General features: G+C 44.2%; 1 protein-coding gene across 6 annotated transcripts in view; it reads left to right on the top strand.

Annotated features, from left to right (window-relative positions):
• Positions 1 to 8876, top strand: part of LOC124017588 (zinc finger protein 521-like) — a 91010-nt gene extending 82134 nt beyond the window's left edge. For all 6 annotated transcript variants that reach the window (XM_046332791.1, XM_046332787.1, XM_046332792.1 and 3 more), the window contains exon 5: positions 7347 to 8876. In XM_046332791.1, coding sequence (XP_046188747.1) covers positions 7347 to 7376 — 30 coding nt within the window. In that variant the 3' untranslated portion in view covers positions 7377 to 8876. The remainder of the gene's footprint in view (positions 1 to 7346) is intronic.
• The last annotated feature ends 12140 nt before the right edge of the window (positions 8877 to 21016 follow it).

Here is a 21016-nt window from a genome sequence, read left to right as displayed (position 1 = left end):
GGACAGAACGGCAGGCAGGCTCAGGGTCAGGGTAGGCATAAAGGTCAGAACCTGGAAGACTAGAAAACAGAACTAGAGAGAAGGTAACATACGTAAAAGACGCTGGGATGACTTGACGAGACAAGACGAACAGCCTAACAGACAAAAAGAAAACGCAGGTATAAATACACAGGGGATAATGGACAAAAATGTGAGACACCTGGTGGGGGGTGGAGACAAGCACAAGACAGGTGAAACAGATCATGGTGTGATAAATAGATGGCTCTTTTTCTATCCACCCAGACTATCCCAGCTATTACTCATTTATTACATGGCTATTATCCACACAACCACATGCCAGAGGCTAGACACAATAAGACACACACCAAAGTCTCCCCACTCCACCCTAGCCCCAGAGCTGTACTGAATGTCTACGTGTCCCCAGACACCACACTTCAAACAAGGCGATTGGTTACCAAGGAGACCATAGCGGTGGTGGCCAAACAACGACAAGGTCAGCCCTCCCTATGCCCAAATAAATCAAATCAAATTTTATTGGTCGCATACACATATTTATCAGATGTTGTTGCGGGTGTAGCAAAATGCTTGCACTCCGAGCTCCAACAGTGCAGTAGCATCTAAAAAAATTCACAATAATACACACAAATCTAAAAATGGAATTAAGAAAAATATAAATGTTAGATTGAGCAATGTCAGAGTGGCATTGACTAAAATACAGTAGAATAGAATACAGTATATACTAATACAGTCAATAAGTGTTGACTATGGAAAGTGACAACTGCTAGTTTTATTAGTTGTATTTATTCATTTGATTGTATTCTTCATAAGCCAAACAGGAAGAGATTGCACCCCTAGTGGTCGTGCCAACAGTATGGAATGGAGATCAATGCAAGCAAAGGGGGACTGAGTCAATACTGGCCTGGGTTCAATTAAACCCGCGATCACTATTCAGGGAATGTAGCACTAGGACTGCATGGGCCTTCTCTGTCTGGTCATAGGGGTGAACTTCACATATACAGGTTAGGTATGATCAGTCTTTTTAGAGTATCTGGTGAAAACACCATAGAAAATGGCTATTTAGAGCTTTGTGGAATGAAATAGCATTTGTCCAGTGCTTTGTGTTAGTAGTTCGGATACAGCATGACCCATATGTGTCTCTTAAAGCAGCCCAATGTTCCAATTTAACCTGTGATCTGTTCTGAGCCTGTGAGTTCTTTTCTCAGCGTATCTGAGCAGCAGCGTGCTCTGCTCTTATGCATTAATTAAACTTCTGACTGATGACGAGCAGTGTGCTGTGGCTGGATCTCTGTGGTTTGGCGCTCCGCTTGCTCCCTGTGCTCCAGATCCAGCTACTGTATGTCAGCAGACTTATGTCCGCTACGAGCAGAGAGGTAGTTTCAGCACACACTCAGTAGATATGGGGGGCATAGCCACTACTGTTTAGACATGGGGGGGATAGCCACTACTGTTTAGACATGGGGGGATAGCCACTACTGTTTAGACCTGGGGGCATAGCCACTACTGTTTAGACATGGTGGTCATAGCCACTACTGTTTAGACATGGTGGGCATAGCCACTACTGTTTAGACCTGGGGGGATAGCCACTACTGTTTAGACATGGGGGGAAGCCACTACTGTTTAGACATGGGGGGATAGCCAGTACTGCTTAGTCATGGGAGGATAACCGCTGCTAGGACTGTGGGCTGTATGACAATAAAAACAATTGTGCAGGGTCTTGGATGGAATCAGGTAGCAGAAGTAAGGGGAGTTAGTGCTGGAATCGCTTTCAGTTCTTGTTGATATGAATATATGAGTTTGAAGAAAGTTTCCATTTCATACATGCATCTCAAGTTAGGATTCAAAATAAAATAGATTGTTTTGGCATTTTTCTGTCTTTCAATGTCAGTTGAAATGTCACAAATCAAAATTACCTGACAACTCCCTAAATGGTTCTATAGCAAATTATTCAATCATTGTTGTGAATTGGTGCGCATAAAACGTGTCAACAAATGTTTACCATTTCAATTATGTCTCTTTGAGGCCTAATGAGAATCTGATGTTTTTCACCTGGCCTGGACTGTGCTCTCTGTTGCCTGGCATCACGCTTGTATAATATAATGTCTCCTCGACTCTCCCCCAGTTTGAGGGGTCCCCCGAGACCCAAGCTTAGAGAGTAATTATTGTTCATTCCATCAGCTTTCTGAACACTCTATAAAGTCACAGCTCTGGTTTGTAGTAGACATTCCAGAACCAGAAAGAATGAGTTTTTAGTCCTGCTATAGTTTTGCCTAGTTTGTAGATCAGGGACTGACGCATGCCAGATCTTACAACTCCTAGATATGTATTTTAAGTATCAGCTAACCTCATCATAAGTTATAGCAATCTGTCAGTCGATGACACAGTCGATAATGTGGCATGCAACCATTGGTTGATGCATGCAATGTCTGAGCAGGGGAACACGACCTAGAGTAAACGAGAGGTTTAAAATGGCAGCTGATCTGTTTGGCTTTTTCCTCTGCAGGGCTGATGTAACAGGTACACCTCTGTTGCCTTGCTACACTGGAGCCCAGACCGGTGCTATTGATGGAAACCATAGGAATTGGAAACTACATAAAGAATGATTAGTTAATAAATCAACTCCCCAGCCTGCATGCACTTTCCCTGTCTCTCTCCTCCCTCTCTCTATCTCTCTTCCTCTCCTCCTTCTCTGTTAAATTCTTTAAGACATTTGCATGGGTTTTCATAGGTACACAGGACCCCTGCCGGGCATTCTCCCTCCCTCCCTCCGTTCCCTCTCACCCCCCGAGGGTGTTCCAGCAATATGATGTAATCTGATGAAAGAAGGCGGTTGGAGGGTTAACGGTGGCAGAGAGCCAATCGATGGAGCAGAGAGAGGAGGAAGAAGAGCCTTCTCAGTCACAGGCTTTATTCGGGAGAGAGACGGATGCTCATTATTGATCAGAGCAAAACTTTATTTAGTGGAGAATTGACTGCTAAGGGTTTTACCTGGGCTCTGCTGGTAACTGGGACCTGCAGTATAGCAGCGTGGTGTATGTAGCCCAGCGGGTGGTCGGGAAGAAGAACCATGGGGGGTAAGGGAGACTGTGGGTAAGAGAGTGGGAGATTGAGGATAAGATAGGGGGAGATGCGGGGTAAGTGAGTGTGAGATTGGGGGTTAGGAAGAAGGAAGATGGGGTAGCAAGGAGATTGGTGGTAAGGGGTTTAGTGGTTGGGGTCAGTCAATCTGTTATGAATTGACATGATTGATTTAGGTGACATTGGTGGGCTGAGGCTAGGAGCTGAGGTGTATTTGCTGTATTTCACTGTGTGAATGGTTGCACACATTGGCCTTCAAGAATTTCATAAAATGATAGAGTCGAAATTGAATGATGGAGTTCTTATTTTCTCTCCCTCTATCACTCTCTCCCTCCCCCCTTTCTCCACTGATATACAGAACAGTATCTATCTTCCACTCTGTGGAGTTCAATATCCACAGAGGTAAAGGTATCATTTTCCTTTTTTCCCCCTTTTTTTTCTTTTTTTATCTCTTTCATTCTTTCTTTCTTTTCTTTCTATTTCCCTCCAGCCTGCATGGCTGCCACGGCCACTGAAGTCGTTTAGCACCGTCCTTGAAAAAGCCCTCAGTGAGAAAACTACTGGCATGTTTAAGGAAAAGGTAGAATGCAGTGTGTGTCAGACAAAGCTGGGATGTGCAAGGGGTAGGGTGGCGGAGATGGAGGGGGGGGTACTCCCCAGGGGGGTTATTTTCACCTCTAATAGCTGTTACGAGCCCTACATTATATCCAAGGAGCTACATTCCTTTGGGGTCCAGACACACACACATACACACAAACACACACACACACGCACCTACACACACACACAGTACACATACAGTACACAAACACACACACAGGCACACTCGCTCTCCCTCTCTCTCTCTCTCTAACACACATAGACATAGAAAAAGCACACACACTCTCTCCCGGCCGCTTTGCTCGCTCCGTGTCAATATCCTGCCATTTGAAGTCACGTACTGCAGGGGCTTCTGGGAGTCACCGAGGAGCCAGGCTGACGGGTAATGGGCCGCATTCATTAATAAGGTTGCCGTGCTCCTGTCCCTCCCCGGCAATGCCACGGATGTCTTCACCGGGGGGATGGGAGGTGGGGGGGGCGTCCCGTGGGGAGTCTCCTCCCAGACTCACTTAAAGGAGCTTTATTTCATCGAAAGAAGAGAGGAAAGAGAGAGAGAGGAGAGGGAAGCAGAGGAGAGAGGAGAAGCCGGGACCGGCTCTTTAAAATGAAGTGCGGGGGCCCAGATGGGGCCCCAGGCAAGCCGAGGCTAACCCTTCTAGGGGTCAAACTCCCTCCTGCCCCCGTCAAACAGCTTATTACCCCACCTGTCGGAAAGTAATCGCCCCGGCTGAAAGGAAAGCTGTCGAGGTGTTTAAATGCTTTATATGGAGGCACTTGAAACGGTAAAGAGGGAGGGGATGGAGGGGAGGGGACTAATGGACGTGGCCTAGCCTGCCTTAGGGATTCTGCTATGTTGATAAGACTGAAGGTGACTGCAGTCAGTGCATTAGTAAACTCACCTTTATGGCTCAGGCTCGCTGAAGGAGTCACAACCTTTTGTGGTTCAGGGTCTTTCCATGTTGTTTATTCAAAGAGAATTCAAACCTTTATTCAAAGACAATTCAAACCTATCCGGAGTAGGAGTTTGCTTACGTGTGAGGGTGTGTTTGAACTATATGTCACTGTTCTTCTTTGTGTGTGTAATCAGCGTACTGATGAGTGTTTGACAGGTGTGCCTAGTCCGTGGAAGTGCAGTGAGTCCAAGGCCATGTTTTTAACAGAGCGCAGCAAGTGGGGCATGTGGTTTGCATTAAAGGGATTAGCAGTCACTTCAAAAGATGACCTGGATTTGGCCCACCAGGGACACCAGTAACACACCCCCTGGTACACACACACACACACACACACACACACACACACACACACACACACACACACACACACACACACACACACACACACACACACACACACACACACACACACACACACACACACACACACACACACACTCCTTTAAAGAACCTAGCTGGCGCAGCTGCCCCCACTACAACCACTCTCCCTCAATGCACCACACCCCACTGGTGTGTGTGTGAGTGTTTGTGTGTGTGCAGGGTTGCGTAGGTTACTTTCTAAATGTAATCTGTTACAGTTACTAGTTACCTGTCCAAAATTGTAATCAGTAACGTAATTTTGGGATGACCCCAAACTCAGTAACGTAATCTGGCTACATTAGAAGAAGACAGAAATGTATGTTACCAATTGATCGACATCTATTGCAGGATAAACCAATGTTAAAGTTTAAATAGCTGGCAATATATTGATGTTAAATGTTACATTATGGGTCGGTTATGAAGACTTCTTCTAACCCGTCGCTTTCTACTACATATAATAATACGATTAAATTAAACTCAGCAAAAAAAGAAACGTCCCTTTTTCAGGACCCTGTCTTTCAAAGACAATTCGTTAAAAATCCAAATAACTTCACAGATCTTCATTGTAAAGGTTTAAACACTGTTTCCCATGTTTAATGAACTATAAACAATTAATGAACATGCCCCTGTGGATCGGTCGTTAAGACACTAACAGCTTACAGACGGGAGGCAATTAAGGTCACAGTTATGAAACCTTAGGACACTAAAGAGGCCTTTCTACTGACTGGATTCACATTTATTGTCGAAGGAATAAGCGTTACACCGAGGCCTGTGCTCTGGAGCGGGATCTATTTGGAGGTGGAGGGTCCATCATGGTCTGGGGCGGTGTGTCACAGCATCATCGGACTGAGCTTTGCGCTGTGCGTTTCAGGGAAGACATCCTCCTCCCTCATGTGGTACCCTTCCTGCAGGCTCATCCTGACATGACCCTCCAGCATGACAATGCCACCAGCCATACTGCTCGTTCTGTGTGTGTATTCCTGCAAGACAGGAATGTCAGTGTCCTGTCATGACCAGGGAAGAGCCCAGATCTCAATCCCATTGAGCACGTCTGGGACCTGTTGGATGGGAGGGTGAGGGCTAGGGCGAAATCCCCCCAGAAATGTCTGGGAACTTGCAGGTTCCTTGGTGGAAGAGTGGGGTAACATCTCACAGCAATAACTGGAAAATCTGGTGCAGTCCACGAGGAGGAGATGCACTGCAGTGCTTAATGCAGCTGGGGCCACACCAGATACTGACTGTTACTTTTGATTTTTGATTATGACCCCCCCCTTTGTTCAGGGACACATTATTCCATTTATGTTAGTCACATGTCTGCGGAACTTGTTCAGTTTGTCTCAGTTGTTGAATCTTGTTATGTTCATACAAATATTTGCACATGTTAAGTTTGCTGAAAATAAACACAGTTGACAGTGAGAGGTCTTTTCTTTTTTTTGCTGAGTTTATATCTTTACATTAAAAACCAAAGTCTATCAGAATTACAGTCATTCCAATAAATGTTATACCCATTGATCTTCAGGAATAGGACTTATGGAAGTAAAAGAAATATGAAAGTATAGCCAAGTACAGCCCTACTCTGTTGTTTATGATTTTGTTGTCATGAGGACTGATTGGGCTCATTGATTCGAGCTGAAAAATAAATGCAGCGCCCATGGAATGGCATGCATTGAGCACTACTGAAAAATGCTATTTACAAAAGTAATCCTCAAAGTAATCATCTAGTTTTTCAAAACAATCTGTAATCTGATTACAATATTTTTGCTGGTAATTTAACGGATTACAGTTAACATTATTTTGTAATCCCTTACATGTAATCCCTTACATGTAATCCCTTATACTCCCCAACCCTGTGTGTGTGTTAATATATTCCATAACAGATATTACATGGTAACTGTTGTTTCCATGGCCACAGCCATTGATCTGATGTTGGTATTGATGGTTGGGGATTGAGATGTTGTAGGGAGGGAGATGTTGGATGGAGGGAGATGTTGTCAGCTCCGTGGTGGCGTGTCAGTGTGTCAGGAGAGGACGTAACCATCTTTAATCCCTTGGAGGACCAGAACATATGGCTCCACATACACCCACATCCTGACATTCACCACTTACAACACTACATTATGTCAATCACTAACCCTCTGAAAAACCAATGGTGAATTCATTATTTGGTATTAGGAATATGCCTTAATATTAATGGGAAGATATTCAGTGTTCAAATTCAAACTTTCTAAACGGAGCAAATGTTGAATGAAATGGAATGTCCTTGTGTTCAATTTGATCTTGATTCAGTCGTTTCATTCCTTTCTCTCTCTCTCCCTCTCTGTTCTTCCTCCTATCCAGAACCACACGCTGACTCAGCACAGCAGCTAACCAGGCAGATCATCACTTGGCCTGAGGAGGAGAGGAGAACCATACGGCGAAGGAGGAGAATCATGTCTGACCCAGTCAGTCCTCCAACCACCGTCAGTGCAATAGCCCACTGGCTCGTTTGCACTGAACTTTGGATTCACTTCACATAAGGAAGGACCATGTCACACAAAAAGAAAAGTACAGATGAAAGACAGAGGTGTGAAAAAAAGACAGAAAAACGTATCTCTGGTCTTTGCCTGGTCGTCATGTCACCAAAACTGGACAACTATCTTTGTAAATAGAAGTACTTCTTCATGTGTTGCTTAATAACTCCAGCTAAATTGTAGTCTTATACAGTACAGTATTTGCTAATGTACAGTTCAGAACCGGTTGTCCCCAAAAAATTAAAGAGAGAAAAAAAGCTCAAACAGAAAATGCTACTGTCAACAAGAAGATGTGGAAGTCATCCACAATATGTTGGCGAAACAGGGTGCCAATGTGGGGTATTATTATATAGGGAACATGAAGTTGTGGTATGGTCAGTAAGGTCCCTTTTCATCAGCACACATTTCCTGTATGTGACACTATCCTGACCTGGTCACTTATGACAGAAGGGTATAGCAGGATGCTTGATCACCAGCAGAGCCTGACATGACATCACAGGTCTCATTCCAACATGGCTGCCATTCCAGTTGACCAGCTGAAGACTAAGTTGTGCATTTAATCTGGTCCGCCTGCCTAACTGCACATGGACAAGTTCAAATGAGACAAAGGGAAAAAAAGAAAACAATGGAGAAAAACAGGACAGGGTTCTGATATATGCAAAAGCAGTGACACAGATTTGAAAAGGCCAGCTAGCTACTCTGGTTGGCACGGTAACAGAGACATTGTCAACCCCCCTGTGTCTCCTAGAGCATCATGGGAAATCTCCAGCCCACTGACTCAAACCTGTACGTTTCTGTTATTAATGTTTACTGCTCGTTCAAGCCTGGAGATTACTGGAAAAATTATGTCATTTTTCTTAGCTCTTTGTATTACATTTTTTTTGCAATGGGGAATAAATCCATTTTGATTTGGGGTCGTGGGGGAGACTACATGTATTAGGTCTCTCTGGGGGATGTGCTTAAACTTATGTCCTGGGCTCTCCTTGAGAGCTCCCAACTCCTCCTCTTCCTTCCCTGTTTCCTGCGGTATCCCATTGCTCTGCTCTCTGCTCAAGCTGGAAGCCATTGTGGCATTATAATACACCAATATAAATCATTCTGTTATGTAAATGTTTTTGCATTCATTGAACCTGAGATGCACTTTTGTATGAAACTTTAATGTTTTGATCTTTTGATTGAGAATTGTTCGTACTCAGTTTACAGGAAATTAACCACCATCTCCTGCTTCAGCAAAAGGACAGTTATCTTGTCTGTTATTCAAATGTTATTGTACAAATATGGAGTTCTGTATTTGGCAGACCTCGTTTTTTTTTGGTGTTGCACATGTGATGGAAATATTAAAACTGTATGAAAAATGCTGTGTGTGTGTGTGTGTGTGTGTGTGTGTGTGTGTGTGTGTGTGTGTGTGTGTGTGTGTGTGTGTGTGTGTGTGTGTGTGTGTGTGTGTGTGTGTGTGTGTGTGTGTGTGTGTGTGTGTGTGTGTGTGTGTGTGTGTGTGTGTGTGTGTTTGTGTGTTTATGCATGCATGTGTGCGTGTGCATACAGTATGTGTGTGGATCAATTAATTTGATTAAGTGGCAAAATGGGCCCTTGGCAGCATAAACATTATCATCTTCAAAAGCTTACTTTGCATTTTTGGATTTAAATCAAATTCCATCCTTTTCGCTGGTTCCCTTGTGGCTCTGCCTAACGAACATCTGAGCATCTTAAGGGAGGTCTGCGTTATTAATGACTCCATTACCCATCACCCTGTGCGGTCCCATTCCACACACCCTCGCACCAGGCCTATTAGGGAGCCTGCAGCACTCCAGGGGACCAATGGAAAGGAAGGATGTCTGTGCCGAATGGGACAAAGGGCCAACTAGTAACATCTGTCTGTCTTTACAGATGATTCCTCACAGCAACGAGATGAAAAACACAAAGTCCAAAATAACTGTTATGACAAGGGACATGAGTATGTCATGCAAAAGCATATATTTAACAAAGACAACAAATTGAATAAGATTATAGAATAATTATTAATGTTTTAATAAAATTATGCCACTTTTTTTCTAAAACAAAATTAAGATTAGAAATAAATTAAGTCAGCAGGGAATATTCATTCCCATATTCATGGGAATTCCTGGTTCCTGGGAAATAATTGCAATCCCCAAACCCTATCAGGAGGACCTGAAATATTCTGCTTTTACAAAATGTGATGCTGTTTTCAAATGAAACACAATACCTTGCTCTTGTTAAAGCTTTTAGAATGTATTTGTTTATTAGTATTATGATTCACCAACCTACCGTCTTAATACATCAATACAAGAAAATATATAAACTCACAGCACCTCCCATTGGTCTGCCTGTAGGATATTTGGCTGGTAACAGACCCAATTATGTGTCCAGACAGATTATTGACCATGACGAGCCAGCACCACGACCATGGGGAAATAAAGTCACTTTATGTGTCAACAACAATTACTTCACTGGATTCTCCTTCACTGTATCCTAATGAACACATATAATGTGCCGATCAGATATATATATATATGTGTGTGTATCTGATGTAGAGTTTTTATCTGCTATTTTGACTCCTCTTCATGATGTTTTTCTGACTGACAATCTTTTTCAATTGAAATGGAATAGATGGCTCATCTCACCAGTGTTCCAGCATTAACTGTCAAGCAGAATGCAAGCTGGGCAGCCATTAAACAACTCTGCTAGCATCTCTCCGTGCCAGACACTTTTAATAAGCTTCAAGGGCATTCTGAACGGGTCCAGAACTTTGTGTTGCCAGAGATGGACTGGCCCACATCATCCATTACGTTAAATTGGGTGTCGGCCTCCAGCTCATATTTATGATTTAATTAAATTAACTTGTGAGAACCACCGAGGCCTCCATTTCGCCCGCCAGCCTCAGCAATGAAAAGCACACACACAAAAACACACATGCGCACACAGGCACACACACTCAAATGTATACACTCTCACACACAAACACACAGATGCATATGCCTCCAAATTCCTCCTGCCCAAGAGTGAGACTGTGGGCGCTTTGGCAAGGGGACTCTCAGAGGCTCAATTAAAGGAATATAAATACACAGACCCCAGTCATCTCCGACAGCGAGCAATGGACCACATGGCCTGCACGGCATTTATAGAGATATCATTACTCTGGGCTGATCCACCATAATATGGCTGCACAAACATACTGTACTTTCAGTGCAAGGCGAATTATGTTCCTAGGTTGTTTGAACCGCGGTTTGGATATTTCACATGCTGGTATTCTTTGCCTGTTGATCTTCTTTTAACCACACAGGGTGGGTCAACTCCCACCGCACATTGTAGGCCTGGATTATCCTGCGGTATGAGCCTCTTTCCTGATGAGGGGGCCTCCCTATCATCCTACCCTAAACTGAGTTAGCAATGGAGCCCTGACACTTTATCATGGTCACTTCTCTTGGTCTATCCCTGCTTGCCACAGAGGTTAGCTCACTCCTTCATACTGTTAACACTTCATGGGTAGTTTGTGACACGCTACGTGACAGAGGGGGCTATCCAATAAAAATACATTGTCCTCTGCTCTATTTTCGTGTGACCCGCCTCTTACTGCGTGTTAACTCACTGTTCACGCAGGATACATTCAGCCACGGGGTTAAAGTATTTTTAATAAGCATGGCATAATCTCAGACACTCCTGCTAGCGGCTGGTCTTCCCTTTATTATTGATCTGATAAGCCAACTTCAGGGGCGAGTCACACTTGCCAAGTCCCGGCTATAGGGTTTCAGCTAAAACAAAGGTATTGAAATGAATTCTCAGCCTATAGCAGGGGTTCGGCACTTCGTCTGAGTAAGGACAAACTAGAGACACTCAGTAGTCCTTTTGTGTGATTGTTACACAGTTACCCACAAGCTCCCCTGTGGTTTCCTGCTCAAGCCCACAATATGGGATGGTCGCGGGACACCTAAGGTGAACCCCCTGAGCCTAAATTTGTTATAATTAAACTTTTTTTCTTCAGCACTTATTTAACAAATAGTGTCATTTAACTAGTTAATGAAAACCAGTATCACTTCTCTTTTGGTTGCACAGCTTCACAACTGATGGGATTTCACACTTTTTTCCTAAAGCAAAATGACAATGCAGTAGCTTCTAACAATAGTAATTAAGTAATGTTCTTACCTTACCCCACAAATGATTCTGACTTCTAATACACGGCTGTCCAACCCTCTTCCTGGAGATCTACTGTCCTGTAGGTTTTCAGTCCAACCCTAATTTAGCATGTCTGATTCAGCTAGTTAAGGTCTTGTTGAGCAGCTAGTATGTAGAATCAGGTGTGTTAAATTAGGTTTGGACTGACAACACACAAGACGGTAGATCTCCAGGATGAGGGTTGAGCAGCCCTGTTCAAATACATCAAACAGCTCCTGAAGCCCATGCCTCCTTTGAGTACAGCCACACAACACACCCCCTCCCACCTACACGTGATATTTAAGGACAATTACATACCACATTGTCTCCTTTACACTTTACACATGATGTCTACACAGAGTCAGGTAACAAATTTATTCCTTTGTAGGTGACGACAACCCGTGGTGTCATCTGCTTCATGGCCACGTCCCATCAGGCAACTCTAACAACTCCATCCGAGGGCAGAGGTTTGACGGGGGTGTCGTCAAACAAGATGAACCTCCACGCCCGGCAGAGGATCATCTGCATACAGTCCACCCGCACCCAGAATTTCCTCTCTGCCTTTGGCTGGGTCTTGCTGCTCTTTAGCTACTTGTGGTCCTTCTTCCATTCTTTTTGTCTTTTCCTATTTTCAGTTACCAGATTTCTGTCTGGGGACTGGAGGATTCATCAGTTCATACTGACTAGGCTCATTCACGACAACATGAAGCTAGGGTTATAGTTAGGGTTGGGGTAATCGATAGGATTAGAGTTGAACCAGGAGGTGGACATGAAGCTAGGGTTATAGTGAAGGACCACGTAGAGTGAGGCGGCAATCAGGAGGAGAAGCAATCAGCAGGAGAAGCAATCAGCAGGAGAAGCTCTCTAGTCTGTTGACCTCTACTACCAGAGGCATACTGTACGGTACGATTCATGAAAGAATAATGAAAACCTACTGGGGTATTCACCTTCCTTAAAAAACATTGTTTTTGCACTGCAAAAAAACACAAACGCCAAACAGCTCCTTCGCTTCTTCTTGCTCCCTTAGCTTCTCCTTACTGCTTCTTTTTCTTTTTCTTACTGACCACGGTTTAGACTGAGCATTCCTCCCACTGAACGGGACCTGGGAGACCTCTTATGGCATTCAATATGTGCGCCCAAGCATGAGCTCCAGATCCATTTAGCCGGGGGATCCATGGGGACTGTCTGGGGTAACCCAATCTCTCACACCACCGCGCCCATAGAATTAGGAATTAGAATACTAGAATGGATATGAACCTTCTTATGGTGGTATAAAGGTCAGCCATTTTGGTCAGGGAGTTGGTCAACCTTGGTTTGCCAGTGCTGTGATAAGATATTGTGTAAAATAATGAATATGCCAACATTGCAATTCAGAAGATGCAGTCAATCCACTGCCATACACTGACTGAAATCAGCTGATGATAGAACTTAGACAAGTTGTAAATGCAACAAGTACTGCTAATGTATCATATAATAACACTCACGTCTTTTCAAGAAAACAAACATTTAGACATTTAAGGTCTGTTTGCATACATTTTAGAGGCTATTTATATAGAAAATTAGTATAAAACCGGTGTGAACTGTATTTATGATTATACAATATATACTAATATACTAACGTATGTGGACACGCCTTCAAATGAGTGGATTCAGACATTTCAGCCACACCCGTTGCTGACAGGTGTATAAATCCCCATTGAAAAACATTGGCAAGAAAATAGTTCAGTGACTTTCAACGTGGCACCGTGATTGGATGCCACCTATCCAACAAGTCACTACGTCAAAATTATACCCTGGTTCGGCCCGGTCAACTGTAGATGCTGTTATTGTGAAGTGGAAATGTCTAGGAGCAACATCGTCTCAGCCGCGAAGTGGTAGCCCAAACAAGCTCACAGAATGGGACCTCTGAGCGCTTAAGCGCGTAGTTTGCACTCACTACCATATTCCAAACTGCCTCTGGAAGCAACGTCAGCACAATAATTGTTCGTCGGGAGCTTCATGAAATGGGTTTCCATGGCCGAGCAGCCGCATACAAGCCTAAGGTCACCATGTGCAATGCCAAGTGTCGGCTGGAGTGGTGTAAATCTCGCCTCCATTGGACAGTGTGATGAATCACGCTTCACCATTTGGCAGTCCAACTGACAAATCTGGGTTTGACTGATTCCAGGAGAACACTACCTGCTCCAATGCGTAGTGCCAACTGTAAAGTTTGGTGGAGGAGAAATAATGGTCTGGGGATGTTTTTCATGGTTCAGGCTCGGCCCCTTAGTTCCAGTGAAGGGAAATGTTAACGCTACAGCATACAATGACAATCTAGATGATTCTGTGTTTCCAACTTGTGGCAACAGTTTGGGGAAGGCCCTTTCCTGTTTCAGCATGACAATGCCCCTGTGCACAAAGCGAGGTCCATACAGAAACGTTTTTTTGAAATCAGTGTGGAAGAACTTGACTGGCCTGCACCTTTGGGATGAATTGGAACGCCGACTGTGAGCCAGGCCTAATTCATCCAACATCAGTGCCCGACCTCACTAATGCTTTTGTGGCTGAATGGAAGCAAGTCCCCGCAGCAATGTTCCAACATCTGGTGGAAAGCCATCCCAGAAGAGTGGAGGCTGTTATAGCAGCAAAAGGGGGCCAACTACATAATAATGCCCATGATTTTGGAATGAGATGTTCGACGAGCAGGTGTCCACATACTAATAGAATTATTGTCAACCTAAAATGTTGTCATACACTACAGTACATGACCAAAATATCATTTCTGACATATCACATGCCTTACTTTTATTTCCCCGCATAAGAAAAATCAGTGTTATGCCTCTACTGCCATTCATTCCAATTAGACTGGTTTGGATTTCTCCCTGACCAATATGGCTGCCATTTTCAACCCATTCTGGAATTTTGATGGTTTATGACATATCCCTTCTAATAATTGAATAGGATCTCTATGACCACACCGTCCCCCTCTCCTCTCTCTTGTCCAGAGAGACATCTTTTCAAAACTGTGTCGGCAAAATGGACATTGTCGCCTCTCCATGTCTAATCGAATCTGTGTGAAAAAGGGCCGCCTTTAGTATTTTTTTCAATTCACTGTATTTTCCATTTTAACAGACGCTCTTATCCAGAGTGACTTAGGGTTAAATGCCTTGCTCATGGAGACATCGGCAGATTTTTTCACTAGTCGGCTCGGTGACGTGAACCAGCGAGCTTTCGGTTACACTCTTAACCACTAGGTTACCTGTAGCCCTCATCTCCTCTTCTTTCGCTGATGAATGTTCAGTGTCAAACTTGATCCTTGTGATGTGTAGTAATCAGCTCTACTGTAACTCATAGGCTCTTTGTAAAAATCCATCTTTATAGAAGACCTTCTTAATGAAGAGAAAGAAATACTTATCACAGTGACTTCAAAACTAACATACAGAGAATTAAGGGCTTATAGAGGTGTGGATGGCAAGAAAAACCACCTCAGGTGATAATGGGAGAAAAAAGCGTGTCGCTGTGAATATCACCTTCGGATCTTGGAGGAGTCACAGAAGCTTGGCAACAGTGAATCACCCGCCCCCATGCAACACCACAAATCCTCTCTTCCTCTAATACACCTGACAACACAGGTACTACAATATGTCACTACAACACTACTACTACAGTAGAACAAACATGACCTCAACTGTCTGTAATACAACGATGTGTCATAATGTCAAATTAACTGAATGTATTGAAGATACCATTGGAGCTTTGCCTATGTGATCTAGATCTTAACTTACTCTTGAGCTGTGTACTTCACAGTTAGCTGCAGTAGCTGTGTGTACACTGCATTATTTATATACACAGTACTATCTCTCTCTCTCTCTCTCTCTTTCTCTCTCAGATTTTCAACCTTCCCTTCCCATCACACTGGCATGCAGGAGCCAAGAGTCTTCCTGTGGGTTTGACCACACATAGTCTATATTTCATTACTTGGTGTTTAATTCATTTTAGAGAATACAAAAATAATCCCCCTGTTTTAAGTGTTATGCTGTCTTGTTGGGTCTGCTAGGGCAGTGGGGTGGGATGGAAGATGATGGCTAGAGGGAGAGACTCACCTTCAGCCTCTCCTAGTTCAGGACGCAGGGGGGATCATTAGCCATCAGGGCCGCAGGAGGGAGGAGGGAGTGGGGGAAGGACAGAGGAAGAGCCGAGCTCACATGGCCTCTGCTCTAAGTCTGAGTGTGTGGGGGTGTAGAGGAGGGCAGAGTAAGAAAATAGCTACTTCTCGAAGATGGGCAGGGATAGATAGAGAATGAAAGACAGAGAAACACAGCCATACTGAATTTAGTTGATGTAGTTGTATTTGGGCTAATTAGACTTGTCAGTCATTCCATGGTTTTATATGATATATTTGATTGAATGCTTTACTGGCAGAGGAGGCCTAACACATTGCAATGGAGGTGTGTTTTTGTGAAGTCTTATTTTTGTCTGTTTGTTTTGCCTTATGGAGGCTGGGAGGAAGGGGAACTAATTGTATTGCCTCATAATGCCAGTTAGTTTGTCATTTTGTTTTCCTACATGTGCTTATTGGTGAACTAGGAAATGCTCTATAATGGTGCCTCACGGGAGATAAAGGCCTCATTCCCCCTGCTACTGTCTTTCTTTTTCTCTCGCTATCCCTGTATTACCTACTTTCTCTCACCCTTGTTTAATTTACTGCTACCTCTTTACCTGCTCTCCTCAACTCTTCTGTCTCTCTCCCCTTTTCCCTCCCCTCTCTCTCCCCCTTTCCCTCCCCTCTCTCTCCCACCATCCCCCTCCTCTCTAGCATATCTTGTATTGTAAACAGCTCACAAAAGTGTGACAAGGTCTCCTCGTGTTCCCCTCTTTACTCTCCCTTCTCCCAGCTGTTTGTTATTGTCTCCTCCGCTATCGTGTGTTTGTCTCTATCACACTTTTCTTTATTCCTCTCTCTCTCTCTCTCTCTTTTCTCTCCGCCGCGTCAGAAAAGAAAAAGTTAATTAAATATGGAACGAGACGGAGCAGCATCTCTTTAAACCATCATGTCATTAAAATGGCATCCCTGGGAGATCAGCTTAAAAGGAGTCGGAGCACAATGTCTTCTCAGTCAGATATTTATGGGCCTGGTTATGTAAACATGCTCTCTTTATTCGCTATGTATATTTCATGTAATTATCACTTTTTGTAGCGCCTGTCCCCCGAGACGTGTAGAGGCAAGGAGTTACTGGGGGAATGTCATTAGAAGAGACTATTGTTACAGAGACAGTATGATACTGCTGTGGAGTATGCTGTATGCTACATTCCCAGACTCACTGAGGAAGTTTTTTTTTTAAATCTATATTTGAGATGTATCATCCATAAATCATAATTGTATGTATTCATATACAGTGCCTTGCGAAAGTATTCGGCCCCCTTGAACTTTGCGACCTTTTGCCACATTTCAGGCTTCAAACATAAAGATATAAAACTGTATTTTTTTGTGAAGAATCAACAAGTGGGACACAATCATGAAGTGGAACAACATTTATTGGATATTTCAAACTTTTTGAACAAATCAAAAACTGAAAAATTGGGCGTGCAAAATTATTCAGCCCCCTTAAGTTAATACTTTGTAGCGCCACCTTTTGCTGCGATTACAGCTGTAAGTCGCTTGGGGTATGTCTCTATCAGTTTTGCACATCGAGAGACTGAAATTCTTTCCCATTCCTCGCAAAACAGCTCGAGCTCAGTGAGGTTGGATGGAGAGCATTTGTGAACAGCAGTTTTCAGTTCTTTCCACAGATTCTCGATTGGATTCAGGTCTGGACTTTGACTTGGCCATTCTAACACCTGGATATGTTTATTTTTGAACCATTCCATTGTAGATTTTGCTTTATGTTTTGGATCATTGTCTTGTTGGAAGACAAATCTCCGTCCCAGTCTCAGGTCTTTTGCAGACTCCATCAGGTTTTTTCCAGAATGGTCCTGTATTTGGCTCCATCCATCTTCCCTTCAATTTTAACCATCTTCCCTGTCCCTGCTGAAGAAAAGCAGGCCCAAACCATTATGCTGCCACCACCATGTTTGACAGTGGGGATGGTGTGTTCAGGGTGATGAGCTGTGTTGCTTTTACGCCACACATAACGTTTTGCATTGTTGCCAAAAAGTTCCATTTTGGTTTCATCTGACCAGAGCACCTTCCTCCACATGTTTGGTGTGTCTCCCCGGTGGCTTGTGGCAAACTTTAAACAACACTTTTTATGGATATCTTTAAGAAATGGCTTTCTTCTTGCCACTCTTCCATAAAGGCCAGATTTGTGCAATATACGACTGATTGTTGTCCTATGGACAGAGTCTCCCACCTCAGCTGTAGATCTCTGCAGTTCATCCAGAGTGATCATGGGCCTCTTGGCTGCATCTCTGATCAGTCTTCTCCTTGTATGAGCTGAAAGTTTAGAGGGACGGCCAGGTCTTGGTAGATTTGCAGTGGTCTGATACTCCTTCCATTTCAATATTATCGCTTGCACAGTGCTCCTTGGGATGTTTAAAGCTTGGGAAATCTTTTTGTATCCAAATCCGGCTTTAAACTTCTTCACAACAGTATCTCGGACCTGCCTGGTGTGTTCCTTGTTCTTCATGATGCTCTCTGCGCTTTTAACGGACCTCTGAGACTATCACAGTGCAGGTGCATTTATACGGAGACTTGATTACACACAGGTGGATTGTATTTATCATCATTAGTCATTTAGGTCAACATTGGATCATTCAGAGATCCTCACTGAACTTCTGGAGAGAGTTTGCTGCACTGAAAGTAAAGGGGCTGAATAATTTTGCACGCCCAATTTTTCAGTTTTTGATTTGTTAAAAAAGTTTGAAATATCCAATAAATGTCGTTCCACTTCATGATTGTGTCCCACTTGTTGTTGATTCTTCACAAAAAAATACAGTTTTATATCTTTATGTTTGAAGCCTGAAATGTGGCAAAAGGTCGCAAAGTTCAAGGGGGCCGAATACTTTCGCAAGGCACTGTATGCTTTTGAATCTGACTCATATCTCTGTCTCTCTGTCTGGTACGGGACTACAGCTTAATTCAATCATCTGTACATTTACAACAACAGACCTTGTATTCAATTCACTCAATTATTTCTCCATCTGAAAGCAATGGATAAATGTCCTACAAAGGACTGATCAACTGATCAAATAAAAACAGTGGACCCTTCACCTCACCCATCATATATTCCCATCTATAAAAAAATAGGGATCTAGTGCAGTGTGAACTCGCTTCTCCAACAAAACTTGGAGAAGCCACTGCCAGCTGACGGAAGCTGCTAATTAAGAGGGCTGGAGAGCCAGCAGGGGCGTCTTATGAAACACTACAGGCACCGGGGTTGAACTAGAGTAGAGGAGGCTGGGCCTGGACCTCTATCACAACCCACAACAATGGTGCTGTGGACAGGTGGCAAGGGAGAGGGGAGACTGGGGAGACAGGGGGAGGGGAAACAGGCGAGGGGGAGAGTGGCAGGAGGGGAGACAGGGGAGAGGGGAGAGGGGAGACAGGTTAGAGGGGAGAGAGGCAAGAGGGGAGACAGTGAGGAGGGGAAACAGGGGAGAGGGGCAAGAGGGGAGACAGTGGAGAGGGGAGATAGGAGACAATAGAGAGGGGAGGCAGGGGAGAGGAGAGGGGAGAGAGGAGACAGTAGAGAGGGGAGACAGGGGAGAGGGAGCGGAGATGGGAGCCAGTAGAGAGTGGACACAGTAGAGAGGGGAGACGGAAGTGAGGGGAGACGGGAGAGAGGAGTCGGAGGAGAGGGGAGATAGGAGACAGTAAAGAGGAGAGGCAGGGGAGAGAGGGGATAGGGGAGACTGGGGAGAGGGGAGACAGAAGGGGAGATAGGAGACAGTAGAGAAGGAAGACAGGGAAGAGGGGAGGTAGGACACAGTAGAGAGGGGAGACGGCAGAGAGGGGAGACAGGGGAGAGCGGAGTCGGAGTCGGAGGAGAGGGGAGATAGGAGACAGTAGTGAAGGAAGACAGGGAAGAGGGGAGGTAGGACACAGTAGAGAGGGGAGACGGTAGAGAGGAGAGACAGGGGAGAAGGGAGATAGGAAACAGTAGAGAGGGGAGACGGTAGAGAGGGGAGACAGGGGAGAGCGGAGTCGGAGGAGAGGGGAGATAGGAAACAGTAGAGAGGGGAGACGGTAGAGAGGGGAGACAGGGGAGAGCGGAGTCGGAGTCGGAGGAGAGGGGAGATAGGAAACAGTAGAGAGGGGATACAGGAGAGAGGGGAGACAGAGAAGAGGGGAGATAGGAAACAGTAGAGGGGAGACTTTCCTAAATGAATGTTGTCCTCTCATCTCCTCCCTGTTCCTGTTCCTGTCTTCACCTCTTTTTTGAAGAGCTGAGTTTCCTTCTCCTCCAATGCTTCCATCTGCTACTTCCCTATCAAGGAATAGACTGTTGAGATGTAGCCAAGGAGACAGTAGAGACAGGATATACAGAGCAGACTGCTCTATGCCACACACATTCACTCAGGCATGATGTCATGTCAAATATGATTCACAAATCAAAGCTCTTTCCTTGTTTTCCATAGATATAGAGAGACGTGATTGCATGGTATGATGGAACAGCTTGTCAAGGTGCATCAATCCAAACACAGACACACAAACATGCCTATATTATAATGGAAACACACACGCAATTATTGCCACTAACTATTGTTCATTTGAATCTACTGTGCCATGGAGTCAAAGTGTCTCTGTGTAATTTAACAATGTCTGATTAGGGACAGGACAGGTCATGCAGGTCTACTGACTGTGAAGCTGTAATTTCTCCTCTGGTTATCAGGATCAGAAAACCCTCTTCTCGTCCCTCTCGCCACACCAGTGAACCTGCCATAATGCCATCCAATCGGACCCCTCACATCACCCTGCCACATCACCATGCAGTAAACCTATGTGAACTGCAGAATTCTAAAGTTGTCTGCAATAACCACTGCAGAATTGCTTTTAATCAACGTCTGAAATGAGGGTGACTGGAAGCGTCGCCCCATGCTGATTAAATGTAATTGTTTAATTGCCAAGTGCTGGGAACCCATCCTAAGAGGATTCCAATGGAATTATTTAAGCTCCAGTCAGGAAACGCTGTGTCCCGGAAAAGCGGAAGGAAGGAGGGAAAACGGAAAGAGGGAAAAATTGTACACAAAAAAATAGCTTTTTAAAATATTCTTTCTATGAAATATTGAGTGTGGTTTACCTTTCAGTTGGGTGATAAGTGAACAGCCTGGGGCCACATTGAACAGCAATGACCCTGGTCAATCACCATCTCAAAGGAGGTCAGGTTACACTCAAGCCCTGTGTGGGGT

Source organism: Oncorhynchus gorbuscha, unplaced genomic scaffold (genome assembly GCF_021184085.1).
Source record: "Oncorhynchus gorbuscha isolate QuinsamMale2020 ecotype Even-year unplaced genomic scaffold, OgorEven_v1.0 Un_scaffold_28:::fragment_4:::debris, whole genome shotgun sequence".
NCBI lineage: Eukaryota > Metazoa > Chordata > Actinopteri > Salmoniformes > Salmonidae > Oncorhynchus > Oncorhynchus gorbuscha.
Note: the sequence above shows the minus strand (reverse complement) of the source record. Positions and strands in the feature narration are given on the sequence as shown.